The sequence below is a fragment of the Pelmatolapia mariae genome, linkage group LG6 (assembly GCF_036321145.2).
Source record: "Pelmatolapia mariae isolate MD_Pm_ZW linkage group LG6, Pm_UMD_F_2, whole genome shotgun sequence".
Taxonomy (NCBI): domain Eukaryota; kingdom Metazoa; phylum Chordata; class Actinopteri; order Cichliformes; family Cichlidae; genus Pelmatolapia; species Pelmatolapia mariae.
Window position 1 is genome coordinate 5,729,944 of NC_086232.1, and position 23,509 is coordinate 5,753,452.

Sequence of the window (23,509 nt, forward strand, 5' to 3'; positions counted from 1 at the left end):
AAGCCCCTTAAAAACGTAGAATCAGCAGAGCGGAGTCATTTAAATTTTTAATTTTAATTGGATGAATGTGGTCTACATGAAAAAGTGTGGGTTTTTTTTTCATATAGTCTGACTGACTTACCCACACAATAAGACTTTGCTCTGTGAAAGTGTTACAGTTGTAAAATCTCGTGTTCCAGTTGTAAATAAAGTTTTACAAAATAGGCGGTTGAGACGATGACGTTTTAATCCAGCGACTGCACCGCGCGTTGTTTGGAGAGTTGTATTTGGTGGATCTTTCGTGTGAGCGCGCTTTTCAGGCAGAGTTGTAGTTATTTCTTCACTGTTGAACAGTTCGGGGTACCACCGCAGGCATGTTTAGCCCCCGAACCGCCCCGGGCTCCGGCCGTAGGCAGCCGGCCAGGACCGCCGGGAGGAAGAGTGTCTCCGGTGCGGTCCCTAGCCTCCTGTTCTCCCCGCGCAGGACGCCGTTGTCGGCGAGGTGAGTGTTGTCGGATCAGATTTACTCAGTCGGAAGGCTCCATATATATGACAAATAAAAGATAATTTTACAGATTTATAGATGTTGTTCTTTCGTGCTGAGTCGTCAGTGCAGTCTTGGATTAACTGGGCCCACCAGACTGTAGCTACAGCTGATGGTTCTGAGTTTGTCCACTCTTAATGTTTGTGTCCTCCCCAGATCAACACCTACCCGAGTGCAGAGCCATGCAGGGGCAGAAACTGTTAACTATGATGTGCAGACCTTTGGCTCATCCCTCCCCGTCAAAGTTATGGAGGCACTGACGATGGCTGATGGTGAGAGAAACATTGTCTTCTTTCTGAGAATGAAAGGTGTGCGTGTGGTGCGCGTGTGTAATTTTATGAGCTTCAAACTAACATATTCAATTTCTGTTTTCTTATATAGTTTCTCTCTCTTGTCTTTATGTTTCTGGTTGTGGGAGAGTTAGTAGTTTCCACTAAACATTTGTTTTTCATTTTTTTGTTGGTCACTCTAGCTGATGATCAGATCTCAGTGAAGGTGAGTGAGAGCGGCTGGGCCTGGATGGTTTGTGGAGAGAGTCTGATCATCTGGAAGATCTGCCAAACTGCTGTAGCTAAGGTATGATTCAGGGCAGACATTTATAATATTTTTTTTTCAGCCTGAGTTTAAAATTCACTTTAAAACTACATTTAGTCTAAAATTACAATCTAAAAATCATTAAAGAGTTATTTTAACATGTTCTCCAAAATAATGCCAGCGGCGTGAGGCCTTTTTTCCATCTGTAGGATCGACAAAGCAAATAATTATTCACTGATCATTTATTTCATGTGTCTTAGTTTTATTTAAAGAGACTGGGTACAGTAACATGTGGTAAATGTTTCAGCGATAGAAAGACAGACTTTTTTTCTCTCACTAAACCTGCTTTCTTATTCCGATATTAGATGGAGTAAATGATGAATCAAAACAGAATGAAAGTTCACAATGTGCTAAACTGGCAGCTTTAAATTCACAAACTAAACTGTGTTTTCCTGCAGGTCTCAGTTTGTAAGGAGTTGCAACTGCCCAGCAGTGAGTACAACTACACTGCTGACCTTGTGGCTGTGACTTCCATTGCTCCCCTGGAGAAGGCTGCTGTTCAGTCCATCTCTGTCTTGGCAGTGGCTGCAGAAGGAGCGGTTCGCTACTGGCCCAGCCTCTCCCAGGAGGGCAACTACACAGAGACTGATGTGGACCTGGGAGATCTGTGCAACTTTGTTGTTGCTGTCAGAGTAAGTAGGTTTCTTCAGTTGAAAATAGACGGTTTTGCTAACCAATTTGTTACAAAAAAACTCACCACTGACCCTGCCAAATCCAAAATACTCAAATATGTTTGAAAAGGGTCCCAAAGTACAAACACATCAAACAGTATCACTCCAGAAATCACTGAGGAGTAATGCTGCTGTCCAAGTTTTATTCACTGCATACCTTGAGATATCTTGAAACATTTAAACACATGTAATAAAGCTGCCATTGCACTTTATTTTGTGTAATTTTGTAGGGAACAGGATTAAATCAATATATATACATATAATTTGACCTCTTTGTTTCTCACTTCCTTCTCCTTTCTCAGGGTGGAAGCTTTGTCTTGTCCTCGGTAAAGAATCAGCTGTTGAGAGCAACTGCAGATTCTTCCGGGAAACTGCAGTGTCGAGCTCTGCAGCAGGGTCAGGGCATGCTTTCTGGCATCGGACGTCGTGTCTCCAGCCTGTTTGGCATCCTCTCGACACCAGCCAATGACACAGTGAGTCCTGTTAGGAGAGTCCACTGCAGAGTTTGGGCTTTCATTTATTCTATCTGTAAAACTCTTTTCTATCTTATGCATTTTTAATAATTAAATAATAATAATAATACACTAGTCGGTGTACAGTGGTATTATTTTTCATCTATTGGTGATGACCTTTAAATACATCGAATAGTGTTGCTCTGAGCTTGACTCTTTTCCCATTTTTACTGTCACTCATAGATAATCTGATTATAACCTGCTAATTACTTCCTCCATGTGTCATTTGTTTGTGTTTTATATTAATCAAGTTTTGCTTTTTTTAATCAATTTTAGCCAATGAGAGAAATGAGTGATTACTTTTGATTCCAATTCACAAATTTCTTAAACACCCTTTATGTTTTAAGTCTATCAGGCTGAATAGTGAGGGCAGTTCTTCACCAGTGTCAGTTTAGTTATCTTCAGTGTTCAGAGTTCTGACTCTATTACTGCTGCAGCTCTGCAGTGTGCTGTGGGTGGGGGAAAGCAGCTCCCTGTACACACTCACTGATTCCAGTCTGAGTAAATGGGAGGTCGACGACAGCTCGGAACACCAGATCCTCAACTGGGACGCGCGCAGAGTTCTGAACGAGAGCATCACAGACGCTATATGGGTCAGTACAAGCAAACATGTGACCTTATTTATTACAGATGAAGGGTTTTTTCCTGTTCTGCACTGTAGCAAAGAAAACAAAATAAATAAGATGAAAATGATTTCCTTTACTCCAGGGGTCAGAGAGCAACTATGAGGAGATGAAGGAGGGAGCAAATGTGGCATACCTGGACATGAAGCTCAGCCAGTGAGTGTGTTCTACTGTGTGTGTGTGATTAAAAGCAGCAGGGCCACGCATTGGTGCTTGTCTTTGGATTCACAAAAACCTGAATCATTTTTGTTTCTTTCTTCTTCTTCTTTTTTTCACTAAAACATGCCGCATGTAGGATTGCATGTGCTAAAGCATGGTAAAGTGTTAGTTAGAGTGACCAGCCGGCCTTTTTTTTTTTTTTTGCACTTGTTGACTTGTAAAAGTCTATATGACATTTTTTATTTCACAATTCATTAACCGCACAGAGAAGGCATCGTTTAAATATGTTAACGTTTTCTTGAAGCAAACAGTATTATTAAAGTTCTTCATGACTGGACCAAGTGTCCTCTTTTTTGGAAAGTAAAATATGGTCACCCTAGTGTTGGCGTACTATGGCCAAACTGAGCTAGCCATCCTGTGTCGCTCTGCACTTCAAAGATCAATTTCAGAATTTAAAAAATTTATATTCAATATATAAATATTAAATGAAAGATGGATTTTATCCATTCAGTCAATAAAAAACTTCTTTTACACTTGTCTCCCCACAAAGGATGTTTTGTCTTAGTCCAGCGGTCCCCAAACCCCAGGCCACGGAACTGTATTGGTCCGTGAGTCGTTTGGCACTGGGCCGCAAGACTTGAGGCTGTGAAATGTATGGTTTTCAGGGTTTTTATCGTTAACTCTGTTTCCCTGGGTTTTTTCCCGTGTTGTAGTTGTCTTATTTTGAAAGAAATATTTACACGTTACCATAGTGACCAGAGAGCATTAACCTCCTAAGACCTGAACTCTTCCACTGCATGCATTTTTAATTTCTCTTTGATATTTGGGCACATTGGGACCCGATGAATGCAAAAACAAAGAATTACCAGATTTTTTTTTTTTTTTTTTTTACCGGATTTTTGTTTCTAAGGAAAATGAGAGCCACATATGAGGATATTCGTTTAAAATTTCGATAGAACAGTAGCAGTATAATGTCCTCGTAAGTGGATATCAGGCCCTTGTAGAGCAAAATTGAGTATTTTGGTCTAAATAACCCAAAATGTGATGTCCACATATGTGGACACCAGGTCCTTGGAGGTTAAGGGGCAGAGAGGAGGATGTTACTCTCAGTGTTGTTGGCGCATTTCAGGAGGACGCTGCTAATAAAGTTACACAATTACAAAGTGAATTCCCGTTTATTATGATATTTACAAAATACCACCATTTTTGTCTTGGTCGTATGATTTTATTTTGTTGTATTTATCCGCGACACCTTAAAGGCCGGTCCGTGAAAATATTGTCTGACATTAAACCGGTCTGTGGTGTAAAAAAGGTTGGGGACCGCTGTCTTAGTCGACAGGTTATCTTGTGTTTATTTGTTTCCTCCATGTTCCTCTATTATTCGCTAATTCTCTTGAACTTACTGCACCCCTGGCTGAACTGAGCTACACTCTGTTTGCTTTCAGAGCCGGGTTGGTGGTTTTGGCTGCAGCCTGGCACCCGTCCGACACTCCCTGCCTGGCCTACTTCTGTCTGGTCACCCTGCAGGACAACGGAGCCACCATCTCTGACCAGTTCACCGTGGAGGTCACAAAGTACAGCTCTCCCTTCCAGGTCAGACCTGAAACTGCTACTGCAGCAGTGGTGTTTTTGTGATTTGATCTATTAGAGGATCAGTTTGGTCATTCTCTTGTGTAAAACCCTGCTCATCAAGAAGAGGATTTGACTGATGACTCTGGACAATCCTCGATTATAATTATTAAAATATTAATCACTTTGAGCAAAGCAGAAAGAGTGGCAGTGGAACTGTCCAAACAATGACAGTGAAACTACATGATGATGAGAGGACATTGTAAAATAAAGTCCAGCATTTACAGTTCCTATAATAAGAGTGAAGATATGTATGCTTTTATTTTGAAAGTCTTTAGTTATTCTGTTATTTCCTCAGAACAAGGAGACCCTGCAGGCCACTCGGCTGGTGTTGCCTCGTTCCCCTGGCTCCACAGCCTTTCTGTACACTGAGGACGTAGTGTTCGCCTGCTCAACAGGAACCAACAGGGTCGCAGTACCTGATGAGAAAATCAGTTTTAACTCACCAGGTGGGAAAGTTGGAACGTTAGAGCAAGAACTCCTTCATTTTGTCACTATTACTGCATGTAATAGTCAATGAAATTAATACTTTGGTCAGTGAATAGTTTTGTTTTTCAATTAAGTTAAATGCAATTCCTAATTCTGATAGGATTCTGTAGGATAAACTTCTTTTGGCGTTGGTTTCAAATTCAATTACACAGAGAAGTATTGAATATATTTCAAAAATTAATTAAAATCTGTAACATCACTGAACAAGGAGAAAGTTCAAATTCTTTTACATAATACAAACAAATTTCACCTGCATCTCATTGCCTCCCAAAAATCTATAACTGATCAAATTCACGTTGCTTGAATAAGTTAACTTTATCATATTTAACAGGTTTTTGTCCATTGTGTTGGTGTAAGAGGTTTAAACTGTATGTTGCTTCGAAGACTCAGATATTCCTAAAAGATAAAATTGTTCGAGAATGTTTTGGTTAGGGATGAATTAAGAAAAAAATATAATAAAGTATTTGTAAAGGAACAAATAATTCACTCTACTTGTTCAATAGGCCAATAAATGCTTTCAGTTTAGATCAAATCCGGGTGAGTGATCTGTTTATGTTGGTGGCCTCTGTCTGTGCAGGTGATGGTGTACGTGGAGCAGGCTGCTGTGCCAACCTGCCGGTCTTTTTCTCGCAAAACAGCGGTCTGGTGGCGGTGGTGGCCAGAGAGAGTGCCTCCATCCTGCCAGAGACCATGGAGGACTCGCTGTGCTCCTCGCTGGCTGCAGCCCCAGAGGTAAGATTCAGAGAGAGCCATCTGAGCGATGAGACTAAGAACTTTCTTTTTATGCCAGTTTGTGAGACTTCGATCTTTCTCATGACTTCTGCGTCTCATAATTATTGACACAAGAAATCCTGAGAAGGAAAAATAAAACTAAGCTAACATGTGATTATCGTGATTGTGGGTGTTGCAGTCATGCATTTCTAATGTTGAATTTGCATCAAAGGTGTCGGCCATGGAGACGCCAACCCGAGCAGAGCCTGTAGCTCAGGAGGACAAAACCAAACTCCTGAAGGCGGCCTTCCTGCAGTTCTGTCGGTACGTCTTAAATACAGCTCACATCTCCTTTGAAAAATATTTTAAAAAATAAAAATAATAAAGTGCCTTCATAATATTAGACAAAGACATGCCGTGGAAGAGAGCCAGAGATTAATAATAACAAATAATTAAATGCAGAGAGGTGTATAAACACTTGGTGAGTGAAAAAGAAACACTTGATGCGACATGAGAATCCCCCTGCAGCCTAGACCTATTGCAGCATAACTAAGGAAAGATTTGGGGTCACCTGATTCAACCCAAACTATATGCTTTATCAAAAAGGGCATTTTTGGGCCAAATCTTAAAGGTAGAAACAGTGTCTGTCTGCCAAATCCAAACTGACAGGTGGTTCCACAGAATAGGAGTCTGAAAGCTGAAGGCTCTGTCTCCTATTATACTTTTAAATACTCTAGGAACAACAAGGAAGCACGAAAGACCAAGAGCAAAAATTTTTATTGGTGTGATACGGAACTAAGATAACTAAGATTAAGATAAGATGAGGCCTGATCATTCAAAACCTGTACGTGAGCAGCAGGATTTTAAATAAATATACTCTCTCTTTCTAGTCCCTGTCAGTACTCTTGCTGAGTGCTGAGTACAATAAGCTCTTTTTTTTCTGAATTTAGAAGCAGAAAATTAGAGGTCTTGAGGTAACTAATTGGTGTGTATTATCTGACTTCATGGATAAATGAAGTTGGGCATCATCTGCATAGCTTTTCAACGCTCCTGGAGTCCTCAAAGCGCTCTATACAACACGCCACATTCACCCATACACACCCATTCACACAAGCGCTCTAAGCTTTATCAGTGCTTTAACTAACATACACTCAAACATCCAACAGAGTGAGCAGGAACGTGCAGGACGGATAGGTTAAGAGGCCATGCTGCTAGCAAGTCGGCTGCAAGTTAATTTAAGCTTGCGAATGCCTAAAACAGTGAGTGAATACTGTAAAAATAATCAGCGTGTGAATCAACAGAGAGTGTGCTTTAGATAAAACAAGTGAAGATTCCACCGTTTGAGAATATTGTTTTTGTGAATCTCTGGCCAACATGTTTGTTCATTTTTGTTGATTATCAAGTAAAAACATCAAAGCTTTGTTTCTCTGCATCATGTTGTGTTGAGTAATTTGGCTATTGTAAGCTTCTGATGAATGTTGAAATCTTATGTTGAAATCTTATATTGAAGCTCAGGATCTTTAATATGGGCAAAAGGAGTTATCATTCACACTTTCTAGCCATAATGACTGGTCATCTGTAAGTGAGTAAGAGAAAAACAACACATATGTTTTTCTTTATAGTTTGTTTCTGTGTGTGTATAACCTAGTCTGTCTGAAAATGTAGGTTGCTATTTGCTATGTTGACTGGCTGTTTGGGGCAGGAGCTGTGTTACCAGACTGTCTGATGGGATTGTCTGTGCTTCCTCATTTATTTCTGATATAACCCAGCCCTTATAAAGCACTCAGAGGACAAGTCTATATTCCTGTAACATTCCAAACTCTTCTTCTCTCCTCTGTCAGTAATGACCTGGTCGGGGCTCAGACAGTCATAGATGAGCTGTTCCCAGCTGACGGCGATGGGGAGGAGGGAGCTGAGCTGGACACCATGGTGACTCAAATCAACCTTGATTTGGTGGACGATTACCCGGCCTCTGACCCCCGCTGGGCCGAGTCTGTCCCCGATGGTGAGCTGAGACGAGAGGGAGCAAAACACAAAAAGTTAAAGTTATTAACCGACCAATGAAAAGCTCTGGATATTGTATGAAACTAGTGCTTGTAAGGTTTCGTCCTCTCTGTAGTTACTGTACAGTTCTCAGGTAGCTGATACACTATCTGACTTTGCATTTAATGTGTGTGTTGGAAAAGGACTTGAACTGTTTTTTTCTTCTCTCTCTGGGATTTGAAGAGAGTGCTGGCTTTCCTCTCACTTCCCTCATCATCCTTCACCAACTGGAGGATAAGATGAAGGCCCATGGCTGCTTCATGGAGTTTTTGCTACAGGTAAAGAAACCTGCGCTTTTGCATGTGTGCACACACTCCAAGTTCACTTTATAAGGCACACTTTAAGCTTGTTGGCAGAAAATTATTAAATTAAACTAAATTAAGATCAGCTTGTACATTAGATTGCAAAGGTACTTTTACTAACATACAAACAGGGCTGAAAATAAAAATGTTATACAAATCAAAACTCAAAGGCTGAATTTAGAAATGCATCGGTCCAGTTGCCTCTCAAAAGCCACCATCATCCTCTGTTGCCAGGTTGGACTGTTGGACCGACTCACTCAGGTGACTGTACGTTCATCTCCCATGGCAACACGCCTGCTGCTGTGTGAACACGCCGAGAAGTTGCAAGCAGCCATGGTGCTGAAAAATCACCACACCAAACACTCTGAACTAGTGAACCGGGCCATCAGCACAGCGCTGCAGAGGAACAACACCGCCGTGCCACAAAGCCTCACCGCTGCTGACGTCTTCTTCAGAGAGGTTTGAGTCTCTGGCAGCAAGAAGGTGCTATCACAGTTTATGTTTTTGTAATAGATGGTCATTGGACTGTTGTTGTGGCGCTCTCACAGGTCTCTCAGATCTCCTTGGTGTTCGACTGTCTGCTGGAGGAGGAGGAGCGGAGTCTGAAGGAGAGTCCAGTCGACTCGGTGCAGTGGGCCGAAGTGGTCCTCACAGTCAACAACATCATCAAGGTAAATGTATTGTGCTGTTTTCTTTTTTATTTACTGCGGTCACATTAAAAGGTAGGCTTCATTTTTAATTATATGGGTAGTTTTCCAAATGTAATGATTGTAAAATGTTAGTAAGGTGTGTGTGTGTGTGTGTGTGTGTGTGTGTGTGTGTGTGTGTGTGTGTGTGTGTGTGTGTGTGTGTGTGTGTGTGTGTGTGTGTGTGTGTGTAGGACATGCTTCAAACTGCTGGTCAGTACAGAGACATGAAGGCCTCCATGTACAGAGTGTCTGAAAATGCTGCTGCAGAGCCTGAGTACATCCCATGGACAGGTAAGAACATGAACCTTCTTAGATTCACTTGGTGTCAAATGTATTTTGATGGGCACTCCAGTCACACGTAAAAACAGACTGAGCACAGAACCATGGCTCTCACAGGCCTGAATGTGCACTTAAGGTCATTTATAATTTTAAACTTGTTTGATCTGCTACTCAAACAACCACAAGCATAAATTTTGTATTTTATTATTTATTTGTTTTTGTATTTTTGTATGTTTTACAGCTTTTCTTACTGAGAAAACCCCTTATGGCCGTTCATACTTCACAAAGTAATTAAGCAACAAACAGTTAAATGACAGAAAAGCATAGAAATTTCTGGGGATTTTTACGACTACAGAAAAGGGAGTTTCACTGGACCCACTTAAGATCAAAGTGGATGTAATATGAGTTTGACACCATGCTTTAGTCTAATGTTATCGAAATACTGCAAAACCTACCCTACAAACTCATGGCAGTAAATTTGGGCACTAATACCACAAAGTTTACAAACTTCAAAAACCAGGAATAGACAGGAAAGCTCAGTTGCAGTTCTGAAATAGTTTTTCTGTTGGGAAATGAAGCTTTGCTGTTTAAATTTACCAGCTTCAAACTAAGAAAAAAATAAGAGCCAAATATGATAAATGTCCAGAAAATCCTTATGTATTCACAGTGAAATGTAATTATTCTACATATGACCCTATTAGAGTATGTTGTTGTTCAGTATTGTAACTAAATCACTTTAGCACTTCATCCAAATATGCATTTATCCATGCTTATGTAAACATCGTGACTTAAAATCCCCTCTTAAACTGAAGAAGTTTAAAACTTTAGTATCTTTTCTATTTCAGTGCTGTAAGAAACTGAATGTTTGAATGGCTCAGTGTCTGCGGTGTGTGTTGGAGCAGAACTGATTATTAACCCTGTTTTCTTTCCACCTGATCTTGCTTATGCAGCATCAGGTGGCGTTGGTGGCGTTCGAACAGTCCTCTCGCGCCAGCACGAGATCATACTGCGCACAGTGTACCCACATGCTGACTCAGAGCTGCGCAATGCCCTTTGTGAGCAGCTGGTGGCGCTGTTGGATATCTACTTGGGCAGTTATGTGGCCCAGCTAAACTCCCTGCAGCAGCAGAGGACCCAACAGGAGCGCTACAACAGCTTGGAGATGGAGTACAGCCAGCGGCGCTCCGAGCTGCTCGCACCGCTCTGTAAGTGGAGGATTAAAATGTGATAGCTGTGAATGATTGAGTCTTATAGATTCACCGAGTAAGATTTAAATCTTTAACATTAAAGTGGATTGTTGTGACATTTAGAAATAATTATTTTCTTGTTAAGAGTTTTGTTAGATGAGTAAAAATGCTGTAATAAAGTATTCCTTTGGTAATTCCTCTTTTGTATGAAGAAATAACTAAACTAGAAAGTGCATTTTCTGAAGAAACTGCAGTGTGAATGCTTGAATCTAAATAAATGCACTGGAATAAATTAATTGCTGAATTTTAAGTTAAAAATGTTGAATGAGATGAAAAATACAGAAATTTTAACCTGAAAACAAAAGTGCTGAACTGCTAAAAGCTGAAATCCACACAGAAGAAGTTGGAAAAGAGCTGAAAATGTTTAAAATGTAAATTAGAAAAACCTAAATAATGAGAAAAGAAAATTTAGAATCGGAAAACATCTGAATGAATAATAAAAGTTCATATTCTTTGAATCACTGAATGACTAAAATGTGATCCCTCCACTTGGATCCACACAGTTTTAAAGGTTTAAAACTCTGACCTTTGAAAGACACGGTGTTGGAAAGAGAACATGGATGTCTTCGTTTTGAGGGTAAAATGATGGCTGTAGAGCAAACACTGTGGACACAGCAGCAGTTGAAAGAGAAGTGTTTAAGATGAATCTTGGCACAGTGAGAGACAGAGCTCATTAAGCAGGCAGGTGTGAGCCTGGTTGCTATAGTGACTGCACCCAATGGCTCAGTACACACGCACACAGACATGCACCTCACTTTTGCTGCTTAAAATTAACAGAAAAGTCAGGCCGAAACAAATCGCTCCCAAATGAAAAGTACAGGTCGTATTGACAAAATTCTTTCACCGTGAGCGCCAGCAATGTCTAGTCTACTTAATTCTCAGATTTCATGGCTGTGGAGTTTATTATATTGATGTGGTGACAGTGTAAAGACAGCCTGTACTTCTGATTTTCAAACGAACCTTCTGAGCCATTTTAACATTAGAGTCTATGGAAGAGTTGGAGGGAGTAGGCTGTGCTTTGGTGACATTTATGAAAGAACCATAACACCTAGTACAATAGTAAACACATTGGACGAAAGAGGACAGCGATGGCTACGTTTTGAGGGTAAAATCATACCTGTAGACGAAACGCTGCGGACACAGCAGCAGTTTTAAGAAAATATTTTAAGATTAATTCCCCCCCTGCTCTCACTCTACCAGTTGAGCTGTCTCACTCTAGCGGCAACATTCCGTCCCATACACACCCATTATAAACTCTGAAACGGGTGAAAAAACATCATGAAACTTAAACTGGAACTGAAGAAAAAGTATAAAAGATATTGAAAAGATAAATACAAGTTGAATAGTTGAATACCTTGTCTTCGTTTTAAAGTTTGAATGGTGGCTCTACGTCAATGTATGTGGAAGTAGATACAGTTTGAAAAGGAGTGAGTTGAATGAGAATTTGAAGGGTCTCTCCATTGAAATACATGGGAAATTTTTGTTGAAAAAAGTTGAATAAAATTAAAAATATAAATGTTAAAAATGAGAAAAGTAGAAGCAGTCATGTCCAAAAGAAGAGGAATCTAACGGTGTTTGAATGGTTTTTCTAAGTTGAACGGTTTTGAAGGAGTTAGATGCCAAAAAACGTACGGAATATATAATAATAACTAGAAAGTGCATTTTCTGAAGAAACTGCAGTGTGAATGCTTGAATCTGAATGTATGCACTGAAATGAATTAATTGCTGAATTTTAAGTTAAAAATATTGAATGAGATGAAAAATACAGAAATTATAACCTGAAAACAAAAGTGCTGAACTGCTAAAAGCTGACAATTACAGAGAAGAAGTTGGAAAATAGCTGAAAAGTTTTTAAATAAAAATTAGAAAAACCTAAGAAATAAGAAAAGAAAATTTAGAGTCAAAAAACATCTGAATGAATATCAAAACTTCATATTCTTTGAATAACTGAATGACTAAAATGTGATCCCTCCACTTGAATCCATACAGTTTTAAAAGTTTGTGACTATCAGCTTTGAAAGACACGGTGCTGGAAAGAGAACATCGAGGTCTTCGTTTTGAGGGTAAAATGATGGCTGTAGAGCAAACACTGTGGACACAGCAGCAGTTTAAAGAGAAGTGTTTAAGATGAATCTTGGCACAGTGAGAGAGAGAGAGCTGGTTAGGCAGGCAGGTGTGAGCCTGGTTGCTATAGTGACTGCAGCCAATGGCTCCATACACACACACAGACATGCACCTCACTTTTGCTGCTTAAAATGAACAGAAAAGTCTGGCCGAAACAAATCGCTCCCAAATGAAAAGTACACGTCCTATTGACAAATTTCTTTCACCGTGAGCGGCAGCAATGTCTAGTCTACCGAATTATCGGTTTTCATGCCTGTGGAGCTTATTATATGGATGTGGTGACAGTGTAAAGACAGCCTGCACTTCTGATTTTCAAACAAACTTTCTGAGCCACTTTAACATTGGAGTCTATGGAGGAGTTGGAGGGAGCAGGCTGTGCATTGGTGACATTTATGAAAGAACCATAACACCTAGTACAATAATAAACACATTGGGTGAAAGAGGACAACGATGGCTACGTTTTGAGGGTAAAATCATACCTGTAGACCAAACGCTGCGGACACAGCAGCAGTTTTAATAAAATATTTTAAGATTAATTCCCCCCCTGCTCTCACTCTACCAGTTGAGCTGTCTCACTCTAGCGGCAACATTCCGTCCCATACACACCCATTATAAACTCTGAAATGGGTGAAAAAACATCATGAAACTTAAACTGGAACTATAGAAAAAGTATAATAGATATTGAAAAGATAAATACAAGTTGAATAGTTGAATGTCTTGGCTTCGTTTTAAAGTTTGAATGGTGGCTCTACGTCAATGTATGTGGAAGTAGTTAGAGTTCAAAGAGGAGTGATTTGAAGGCGAATTTGAAGGGTCTCCCCATTGAAATACATGGGAAATTTTTGTTGGAAAAAGTTGAATAAAATTAAAAATATAAATGTTAAAAATGAGAAAAGTAGAAGCAGTCATGTCCAAAAGAAGAGGAATCTAACGGTGTTTGAATGGTTTTTCTAAGTTGAACGGTTTTGAAGGAGTTAGATGCCAAAAAACGTACGGAATATGAAATAATAATAATAAAGATTAGAAGAACAATACTGTGAATGCTTTTACAAGCATTCACACTAATAAAGATTAGAAGAACAATACTGTGAATGCTTTTACAAGCATTCACACTAATAAAGATTAGAAGAACAATACTGTGAATGCTTTTACAAGCATTCACACTAATTATCTTTATTACAGGAAAAGAGCTTTGAGTGCTCAAACTGAGTAGAAAGATGGTATATTATTAGCAGTCCAATTACAGAGGTTGTTGCAGTAAACAAACTATCCATCACTTGAACACTTGACCATGTCATCACGCAAAGCTCACACACACACACACATGTTGTAATCAGCCACGTGGACACTGCGCAAACTGAAGTGTAACGTCCATGTCTAAATGTTTATGTTTCTTCTGTAGGTTTTTCCTTTCTGTTTATTTATTTTTATTTTTTTGGGTTGCAGTGGAGCTCGGTCAGTACCAGTGGGTGGCAGCGTTGGCTGAGAAGTACTGTGACTTTGACATCCTGGTTCAGATGTGTGAGCAGACAGACAACCAGAGCCGCCTGCAGCACTACATGGCCAAGTTTGCAGATCAGGTACACAAAAACTCAAACATTAAATCGGAAAGCGTCACATCATTCCTCAGCTGCTCTGCACGAGTTTCCTTACATGTTATTTACCATTTTTATTTTTTTATTTAGGATGTAAGGACACAGTGTTTTACGTTGTACGGGATTGTAAAGGCACTTTGAGGCCATTTTACATTTTAACCCAATAAAAACTAGGCTCCTTTGACATCTGGGCATCCAGAAAGCTAACCCTGACTCCCAAGGTCCAACTGTTCAACTCCAACATGAAGTCAGTACTGCTGTACAGGGCTGAAACCTGGAGCACAAACAAAACCTCAAACAGAAAAACCCAGACATTCCTAAACAGCTGTCTGAGAAGGATTCTCCACATTCGCTGGCCAAACACCATCAGTAACATCAACCTATGGGAAAGAACCTGTCAACTCCCAGTAGACGAAGAAAAGATGGTGCTGGGTAGGGTACACTCTACGCAAACCGCCAACCAACATCACCAGGCAGGTTCTCAGGTGGAACCCTTTAAGGCTTCAGAGGGGAATAGCTAGACTGCTCCAAAGACAATGGATGTATAATATGCTATGTTTATTTTTTCTATATTGGAGAACTAATGGCTCCTTTAGTGTTTTGTGACTTACGGACAAGGGCTACAGTCCTAGTGTAGCAAAGGACCAGATACACACAGGTTTGTCAGGCTTAGGAAATGCTTTTATTTTGCTTATTCTTTTTGGTTCAGCACAGATGACTCTGTGAGTAGCTCCTTCTCCAGCTACTCCACACACACACACTCCTCTCCCGTCTGTCTCCGCTGTCGCTACATATAAAAGGGGAGAGAGTCATTATTCCCAGCACACACACCAGTCTCCTCTGCCACCTCGGCGCCCTGAGAGCTCACTGTACCGCCCCTCCACTGCAGCAGGCCAGAGACCACACCCCTGCCACACCTATGATGATTGACTAAATTGGCATGTTATCAAATTCTGTCTGGTTATCATGAACTGCATATTTAAGAAATGTTATTAACATCATCCCAAAAGAATAATAACAATCTCTCGGGCTTTCTTTTAACCTGGATAACTTTGGGTACATTTACCGATGCATCACCTTTCATCAGCACTTAAAGAAAGGTGATGCACATACCTGGAAGGAGCAGGTGTTTGCACAAATACCGAATTCTATCGAGAACTCAAACCAGAGTATATCAGTAAACACTTTAACATTCTCTTTGTACCTTTACTTTTGCAGAACTTTTCCGACTTCCTGTTTCGTTGGTACATGGAGAAAGGCAAGAGAGGGAAGCTGCTGTCCCAGCCGGCCACTCAGCACCAGCAGCTCGCCAGCTTCCTGCAGGCTCATCAGCATCTCAGCTGGCTGCATCACATCCACATCCACGACTACCAAAGTGTATGTTTAAAAATAAAAACGCACACACACATTTACAATTCTGTTCCACAAAACCAGCACAATACAATTTTCTATGAATTTTTAATAGCCCAACTAAATCCTAATCTGAACCCAAAAGTTTTTTGGAGGGGGGGTGGGGGTTAACCATTTAAAACCTATCAAACCTATCAGGACCAGTCAAAATCTGGCCAACATTGTAGCAGCATGATTTTGTCAGAAGTACAGTCTAACTCTCTCACACATTAATAAACACATCCGCAAAACCACATCCGCCTTGCTCTCTTCAAGCTCATGTAACCACATGGCTTCCTAGTGTCCTTAGCTCCTTTCTTCTTTCCTTCCTGTTTTTTTTTTTTTTTTTTTTTTTTTTGCACTTTTAACCTTTTCATATTTTTTTCTTCTGCTGTTCGTTCATCGCTTGATGCACTTCAGTCTTTTCACTACCTCTGGAAATAGCATTTTTCAAAAATACTGCAGTTTTGCAGCTAACAAAAATATAGGGTCATTTTTTCCTTCCTTCCTTCTTTCCTTCCTTCCTTCCTTTGTTTCTTCCTTCCTTCCTTTCCTAACCGTCGTGCTGTCTTTCCTGTTAAACACACAGTGTGTAGCTGTTACGGTGTAATCTACAATAGAAACACAAATTCAGTTTCCTTCCGGTTTCATTTGAATCTGTTGCTCATAGAAGACAAAGCACAGAAGAAAACATCCTGTAACATATCTGTTACACACACACACACACACACACACTTTCTACAGTTTCCTTCCTGTTTGCAGTTAACAAACACAAAGTGAAACCACGGGCACGCATATATCTAAACTGAAAAAGACTTCCTCTTTTAGCCTCACTTGTCAGTAGAAATCCACTTTGACAAAGACGCATTTGAGGCTGTAAACTTCACTGTGTTATCCTGGGGGTTACTATTTTGATTCCTCTTTTCCATTTTAACTGTGATAATGAATGTGCCTAGTAAGGTATTTAGCAGACACTGGGATCTGTTATTCTCATTTCCAACTCAGTTTTATTATTGAATTCATTTAGAATAGCTTTTCATGATTCACAGTTCCGAACAGTTCTTATTTATCTTATGCTGGGCCTTCATGCAGCTTCTCCATTCATCCTCTGACTGAGATGAGCAGTTTTAGCTCCTCCCTTTTTTTAGTCAACGTTGTGATAATAAGTATTGATCACGTCACCAATTTTTTAAGTAAATATAATTCTAAAGGTGCTGGTGACATGAAAGTCTCACCACATGTCAGTAACAACCCACGCAAAGAAATCAAAGCATAGATGTCCATAAATTATGTATAATAATGAAAAGTGACATTACTCTGTATCAAAGTCTTAATTACACAGATTGATATATTTTTGGTGTGACGATGTCGTGGCTAACGTGGTATTTCACGTCTGCAGGCCCACAGAACTCTCTACAGCCAAGCCAACATGGAAACACGTTACTTTGTGAAAAAGAAGACACTGCTGGCTCTCAGTAAGCTGACTGCACTAGCGTCTGACCTGCCAGAGGACCAGCTCTCCAAACAAATTGATGGTAAAAAAGCGCACACATTGCACCTGATAAACTTCGTTATCCGTGGAATTTTACTGAATCAAACCAGCATTTTAGATCATTTTATTGACACAGATCCTTAAATTGTCAGTGAATAAAAGTTACTTGTAATCTCATTAGCTGCTACAACAGTGGTTGCCTTGATCTCAGAGTAATTCAGAGAATAGTTCAGAGTGTAAACTCATTCATCTTTTTCTTAGTAATGAAAATCTTTAAGGGCATGATAAAATAGACATATAAAGGTACATATATTTGTGCATATATTTGTGGAATGGCAGGTGCTTTGTAATATGTCTTGTAAGTAGACTTGACACTGTCATTCATCTGCCAATCAGACATTGTGGAGCAGGAGCGCTTCCTGCTGCATCAGGAGACTCTGCCTCGACAGCTGCTGGAGGAGAAGCAGCAGAACCCCGACACCATGCCTCTGCTCAGTGCTCACAACCTCATACAGGTGAAAACACGTGCTGCTTGTTTGTGGATAATTTTCCCGAGTGAACGAAAACTGCTTGTTAATTTAGGTACAATATTTAAACAAGATCAGTTCAGTTGCTTAAATGTTTTTTTATGATAACTGTGTAAATTGGTGTCTGCTGTTCCAAATAAAGTAGATAAAAGTAGTATAAAAGGACCTCACCTTAAGACAAAGTGATAATCATAGGTATGCAGAAAAGATCAGATCACATTTAGAGAGGGTCAGAAGAAAATGATTCAAACACTGAGACTGAACAGCTTCGGTGCGTTTCCTTTTTAACTCTCGTCCTCTCCAGCTGTACATCTGTGATGACAACAGGCGAGCCAACGAGTACGATTTCAAAAAGGCTCTGGATCTGCTGGAGTACATCGATGAGGTAGCCACTAGCGTTTTTTTACAGCACTGGTGCATTTGAGGCTCAGTGAGTTGGCCTCTCAACTTTAGCAAGTTTAGCGGTTTTCTTGCTTTTCTGTTGTAGGAGGATGCTGTGGACATCGACGCACTCAAATGTGAGATCTTCGGCAAAGCACTTAGGAGAGACGAGTAAGATCCATCATGGTTTTTTGTATACATTCAACTGGAACTTTGCTTAAATTAAAACTTTTTCGCCTGGTATTTCTTTAATAACATGTAAATAGTTTTCTAGTAGTGATTAACCTATGATTAGCTGAATATACGTTGTTTTTGTTTTTTTTTTAGAGCCTTTCAGCCAGTTTCAGGTCATTGTTTAGCTTTAAAGCCACAAATCGAGTGTTTGGATTTATTCTCAGTTTTCTAGTTTTCAGCAATAAGACCGTGTGCACATAAAGAGCCAGACATTTCCCCCTGAAGCTGGTAGAGACCAAAAACAGAGCAAAAAAGTAATTAATATTGGGCTCTGGCAGGTGATCAGAAACACGACTCTAAATGATAAAAAGCTATTCTGTTATTTCACAACTGAAAATATTGTTTACAGCTTGATTCCTCCACCGCCTGCTGTTAAAAACACGATGTTCATGTGAAATACCATTAGTAGTTAGTAGGAAACTCACAGGCCAGTGCATATCGATTCTAGGTCTCATCAGGCTCTAAAAAAAAATACAATCTTTTGAATTATATACCAGCTGTAAAGGATATAAGTGTTTTATTGATATGCCAGGAAAGATGGAGTGTCAGTGATTACAGTTAGTTTGGATCAGTAAAGGAATCTGGAAAAAAAACAGGCTTTTGTGTGTGTGTTGGATTTGTAATGGTTGAGTTAAATGCTGTGGGTATCTTTCTTTATTGTTTGTTTGTTTGTTTGTTTTTCCACCTCCAGCTGGTCTTCTGCAGATGGGAACGACGACCCTCTGGAAGCAACAAAAGACAGCATCTTTGTCAAGATCCTCCTCAAACTCATTCAGGAAGGTGAGAAACATTTATGAAGGCTTGGTGGATTAAAGAAATATGGGGAAGGGGGTTCAAGTGTATTGATTCAGGAAAAAATGGGTTTAAATGACACGTAAGTTATCCCTATCATGTTATGAGAGCCCCTTGTTCAACTTAAATAGCTGCATAGACTAGTTCCATATAGAACTAGTTTATCAAAAACTGTGCATAATACAAATAAACACTTCTGTACATGTGATTGTCAAAGTTAGAGCATACATTTGGTTCTGGCAGGAGGAAGTCGGGCTCAGCTTAGCTTTTACTCTTCTACACATTCTGTTGACGGCTCTTCTAAACAATGGACCACTCAAGCCCTCCCTTTGTTTTTGAGTATATTATGAACAGTCATGAGCCGAAAGAATTCAGTTTTCTTTATCTGTATGGTCATCAAATCATATGTATCCTTATATGAAAAATACACTTGTAATTACTAAACAGATGAACTCTTTCTTCTGTATTTTCCAGGCATCTCTCTGCAGACCTATCTGCCCGACATCAAAGACCTCCTGGAGTTGGATGAGCTCAGCAGTTTTAAATCAAAGCCATATTTTGAATTTGTCCTTCGAGCTAATTATGAACATTACCTTCAAACCCAGATGTAACAACCACCAAACCCACCAGTGAAACATTGTGTGGTTCAGCTTTTCTTTGCATTCTACTCACTTTCGGGATGTCTTTAAATTGTGCTCTTTTCTAAATAAATGTGTTGATTTTTGTGTACTTTTCAGTATGGTTTCACTTTCCTAGTGTTCCTCAAAGACGCACAGCTGTGACACATTTCACTGGCTGTTTTCATTTATTCACCTTTAGGGACAAATGTACATATTTGGAAAAAGAAGTGCTGCTGTAAAGAAAATAGTTGCTTGTTAACAGGAGAGACAAGAAATTCATATCGAGAAAGTGATGCAAGACATGATTTCAGTTCTTTGTATATAAGTTGTTTTGTTTTGTTTTTAGAGAGAATGTATGACGGCTTTATCAACATTCACCACGTTTAGAACACATTTGTCTTATGACAATGAATCAAATTTGCTCTAATGTGGGTGTTTTGATTCTTAGTGGATACATACAAAATACATGTTTACATGCTGTAAGTTTGCACCTCCTTTTTCTAAGGAAGCCGTAATCATTTATAAGGACACTCGTGCAGCATAATTGGAGTACAGAGAGATCCTCCTGAATGCAGCCATGTTTAGTGTGACATACCAAGTAAGATCAGGGGATCAGGGTAGGACAACCTACCACAAACAACTAAAATAATCTTCCAAGTAAGAGAACAATATGACAGCAGTTCAACAAAAGTAAAGCTTTCACTTCCTGCCTCTTTTTTCTTTTTCTTTTTTTAAATTTGAGGTGAGATAGCAGACTTAAAAAGTGACACAGACCTGAGCCTCTGAGATACTGGCTCGAGAAGCTGCCCTGTACTCATCAGGGCTTCCTCCTGTTGGGCGACAAAGAGCAGATGTTTGTTATAAATAGATCTGAGCTCCTCTAGCTGATTGACTGCCACGCTGACAGAGATCCTCCGCAGTGATCCACTTTCACAGCTACACAGGCTACAGGCAGCTTTCAGGATCCAGCACTGCTAAATATAGTCAAAGTAGATTAGATTGGCACTAGAGCTGTACATAACTGTCAATTTAGTTTGTATGACTCTAATCTTTCCAATGTTATAGGTAATTTACTTTTTGTATTTTCAAATGGAGAATGACAACCCCAGAATAATTTACAAATGACTTCCATCATTTTATTATGGATTTCAAATGGTTGATAAAAGAAAAATTCCTTATTATTTTTGTAAGAGAAGAAAACAGGCACTATATGTTTAAGGCTTAAAAAAGGAAGAAGATAAATTCAATTCAGTTTTATTTATACAGCGCCAAATCACAACAACAGTCACTTCCAGGTGCTTTATACTGTAAGGTAGACCTTACAATAATACATACAATCATATGAATCCCTATGAGCAAGTATTTTGGCGACAGTAGGAAGGAAGAAACCTCCAGAAAGAGAAATGGGAAAAAATAGTATAACAAAACTGAAAGAACACTTTAGTTACATTGTATTCTAATACTTTCAGTTGGTGTAGATACTGGTTCCACTGCACATTTGCATATTAGAATATAAAGGGTTCAAACTGTATGTAGTATGAAACAGGGTAAACTATTCCCTCTCAGCCAGCTGCTGTCTTGCACACATGCTGATGCATCATTAACAATAATTTGTTCACCTTAATGATGCCTTTTCTACATTGTTCCCCTACGTACATGTAAAAACTGAAGGATGTGCCTTAAATATGTTTTGGACTTTGCTTTTAAGGGTCAATGTTTATCCCATTGCTGGGCACTATCAGCCTTAATATTTTTAAATAATCAGTGTTAAGTCATATAACATTTAATCTGACTGCTGTTTTCCGGGAATGTACGTCTATGGAATAATTTCTCCTGAGATTTCAGCTCCCAGCTTTAAGTGTTTGTACTTCAGCTCCTTTCATTTTTTCAAATTCAAATGACTTCCTTCTATGCATATATTTTACCTGCTATTTCTGATTTGATGTACCAACTTAAACATTTCAGTTGCAACTGTTTGCTTCAGCTGCTTTCAAGCCATTTGGTACATCTTTGTGTCCTCATTTTTAATGTCAGCCATTACTGTAATAGCAGTAGTATTTGAAAATAAAGACATTTATTCATCAAAATTACTTTATTTTCTATGATTACTATATATTCTTCAACTTTAAACATTTAACTCCTTCTGCTTCATTTGCTCTGTGTGACGTTCCATTAATCCATTATTTATCCCCTACAGTATGGGGTCAGCACTCATACTCTCATATTCTCATTTAATCGCTAATGTGATTCCCGTAATTTCAGTAAATGACTAAAGTAACACTTCGAATAATTTTAAAGGACTTTTCCAAAAATCCAAGCAGTTTTTTGGAGATTATGTATCTGAATTTCAGGAGCGGGACCATGCCTCCAAACACGCTCCTTCCGGTTGTCATCTATATAGGTTCCCCCAGTTCTGCAACTGTTTATTCTCATTTACGTGCCCCACCTTCCCTCCCTCCTTGTTCTCAATTCTTTAACTTCTTCACTTCTATTTAGTACATGGGGCTCTGCCAGGCCCGGGAGCCGTCCCCAGTCCCCTTCGAGGCCTTCCCCAAACCGCAGCTCAATTCATGTCCAAGCATTCACCTTTACCTACTAAAACGCTGTCAATCCTAAAATGAGGACGTGGGCCCAGCTGGTGAAATGAATTTTTTGGTGTTTAGGTGTTCTACTTTCCGGTCTTATTAACTTGTTCAGTTTATCATCAGGCTCTTTTTAAGAAGTAGAAAGCAGGCAGTTGCTATCAGCTCTGTGGTTGTATTAACCATATTATGTTTATTAAAGGCAAAACCATTGCTCCATATTTTGATAGCATCTCCTATAGGAGGAGTGAAGGTTTCTCATAAAGTGTCAAGAGGCTGGTTTTGGTCAACTGGTTTTGACTTTTTGCCTGCTGCTGAGGCAAGTCAGAAAATAACTTTCTCAAAGAATAGAACAATATTAACCATATTAAAGAGAGGCATGTCTGTCTGAATATTGTCTGTAAGAGTGAAGGCATTTTAACACCAAATGTTTGAGTGACATCGTCTTCACTTTTGGATTCATGATTACAGTCTTGTGTCAAGTCATCGTCCATTTAAAAACTGGTCTCACTCCCATGAATCTTGACACCTCAGCGGAGCTCAGTTAACAGTTGGATAAACACAGCCGGGACTATTGGCTCAGTTTTTGTCCCTCTGAGGATTTTTATCTTAGTTTGCAGCTGTCCAGAGTGTTGGAGGTCCCGGCCTTTCTTGTTTTAAAAAGCAGAGCATGAATGTCTGCTGCTTGTACATAGAAGTTTAAACTGAAAAACACACCTCGGAACAAACTCGGACAAATCTCAGGCAAAAGCTGAAAATAAATCTCTAATCGTAATGACAATGATAAAGTTTGTTTTTTTCTAATATGAATTGTCCTGAGTTGTCCTGTTAAACTTTCATTTGGGGACGTGTCCAGAGGTAGAATGGGTCACCTGCTAATCCCCAGCTTCTGCAATCTGTGAAGTGTCCTTAGATGACATACTGAACCCCATATTGCCCCTGATGCGCTCATCAGTGTGTGCATGATAGCTAAAAAGTGCTTAAAGTGCTTAGAGTACAGTGGCGTGTGAATGGGTATCAGAGCATTATGTAAGTGTAAAAGTGCTTTGAGTGCTCAGTAAAAGTAGAAAGTATTACATGGGGGGGGGTCCTGTAACATTTACAGCAACATTTTTTACTTTTTAGTGTTTTTATTCGGATAATAAATTTGCACTTCCTTTAAAAATTCACACTTCCTGTGATAAATCAGATGCTTGAGCTTTGAATTTTATCTTCTTCCACTTCTCATTTAATGTGCTGTTTGTTTTCTGTTTTTTTAACTGTCACTTTCGTTATGCCTTCACTTAAAACACAAAAAAGTCA

The 23,509-nt window shown here is 39.5% G+C and overlaps 1 protein-coding gene across 1 annotated transcript; it reads left to right on the top strand.

The window, feature by feature from the left end:
- Nucleotides 1-234: 234 nt before the first annotated feature.
- nup133 (nucleoporin 133) lies at nt 235-21,654 on the top strand. Its single transcript, XM_063475724.1, has 25 exons — nt 235-481; nt 680-795; nt 996-1,099; nt 1,516-1,749; nt 2,091-2,261; nt 2,738-2,893; nt 3,009-3,079; nt 4,528-4,675; nt 5,010-5,160; nt 5,778-5,932; nt 6,144-6,235; nt 7,753-7,916; nt 8,138-8,232; nt 8,491-8,715; nt 8,805-8,927; nt 9,137-9,236; nt 10,175-10,429; nt 14,042-14,175; nt 15,409-15,567; nt 16,979-17,114; nt 17,468-17,586; nt 17,903-17,983; nt 18,086-18,150; nt 18,905-18,993; nt 19,480-21,654. The coding sequence occupies exons 1-25, from the start codon at nt 354-356 to the stop codon at nt 19,614-19,616; spliced, it is 3,408 nt and encodes a 1,135-aa protein (XP_063331794.1). The 5' UTR covers nt 235-353; the 3' UTR covers nt 19,617-21,654.
- Nucleotides 21,655-23,509: the final 1,855 nt, after the last annotated feature.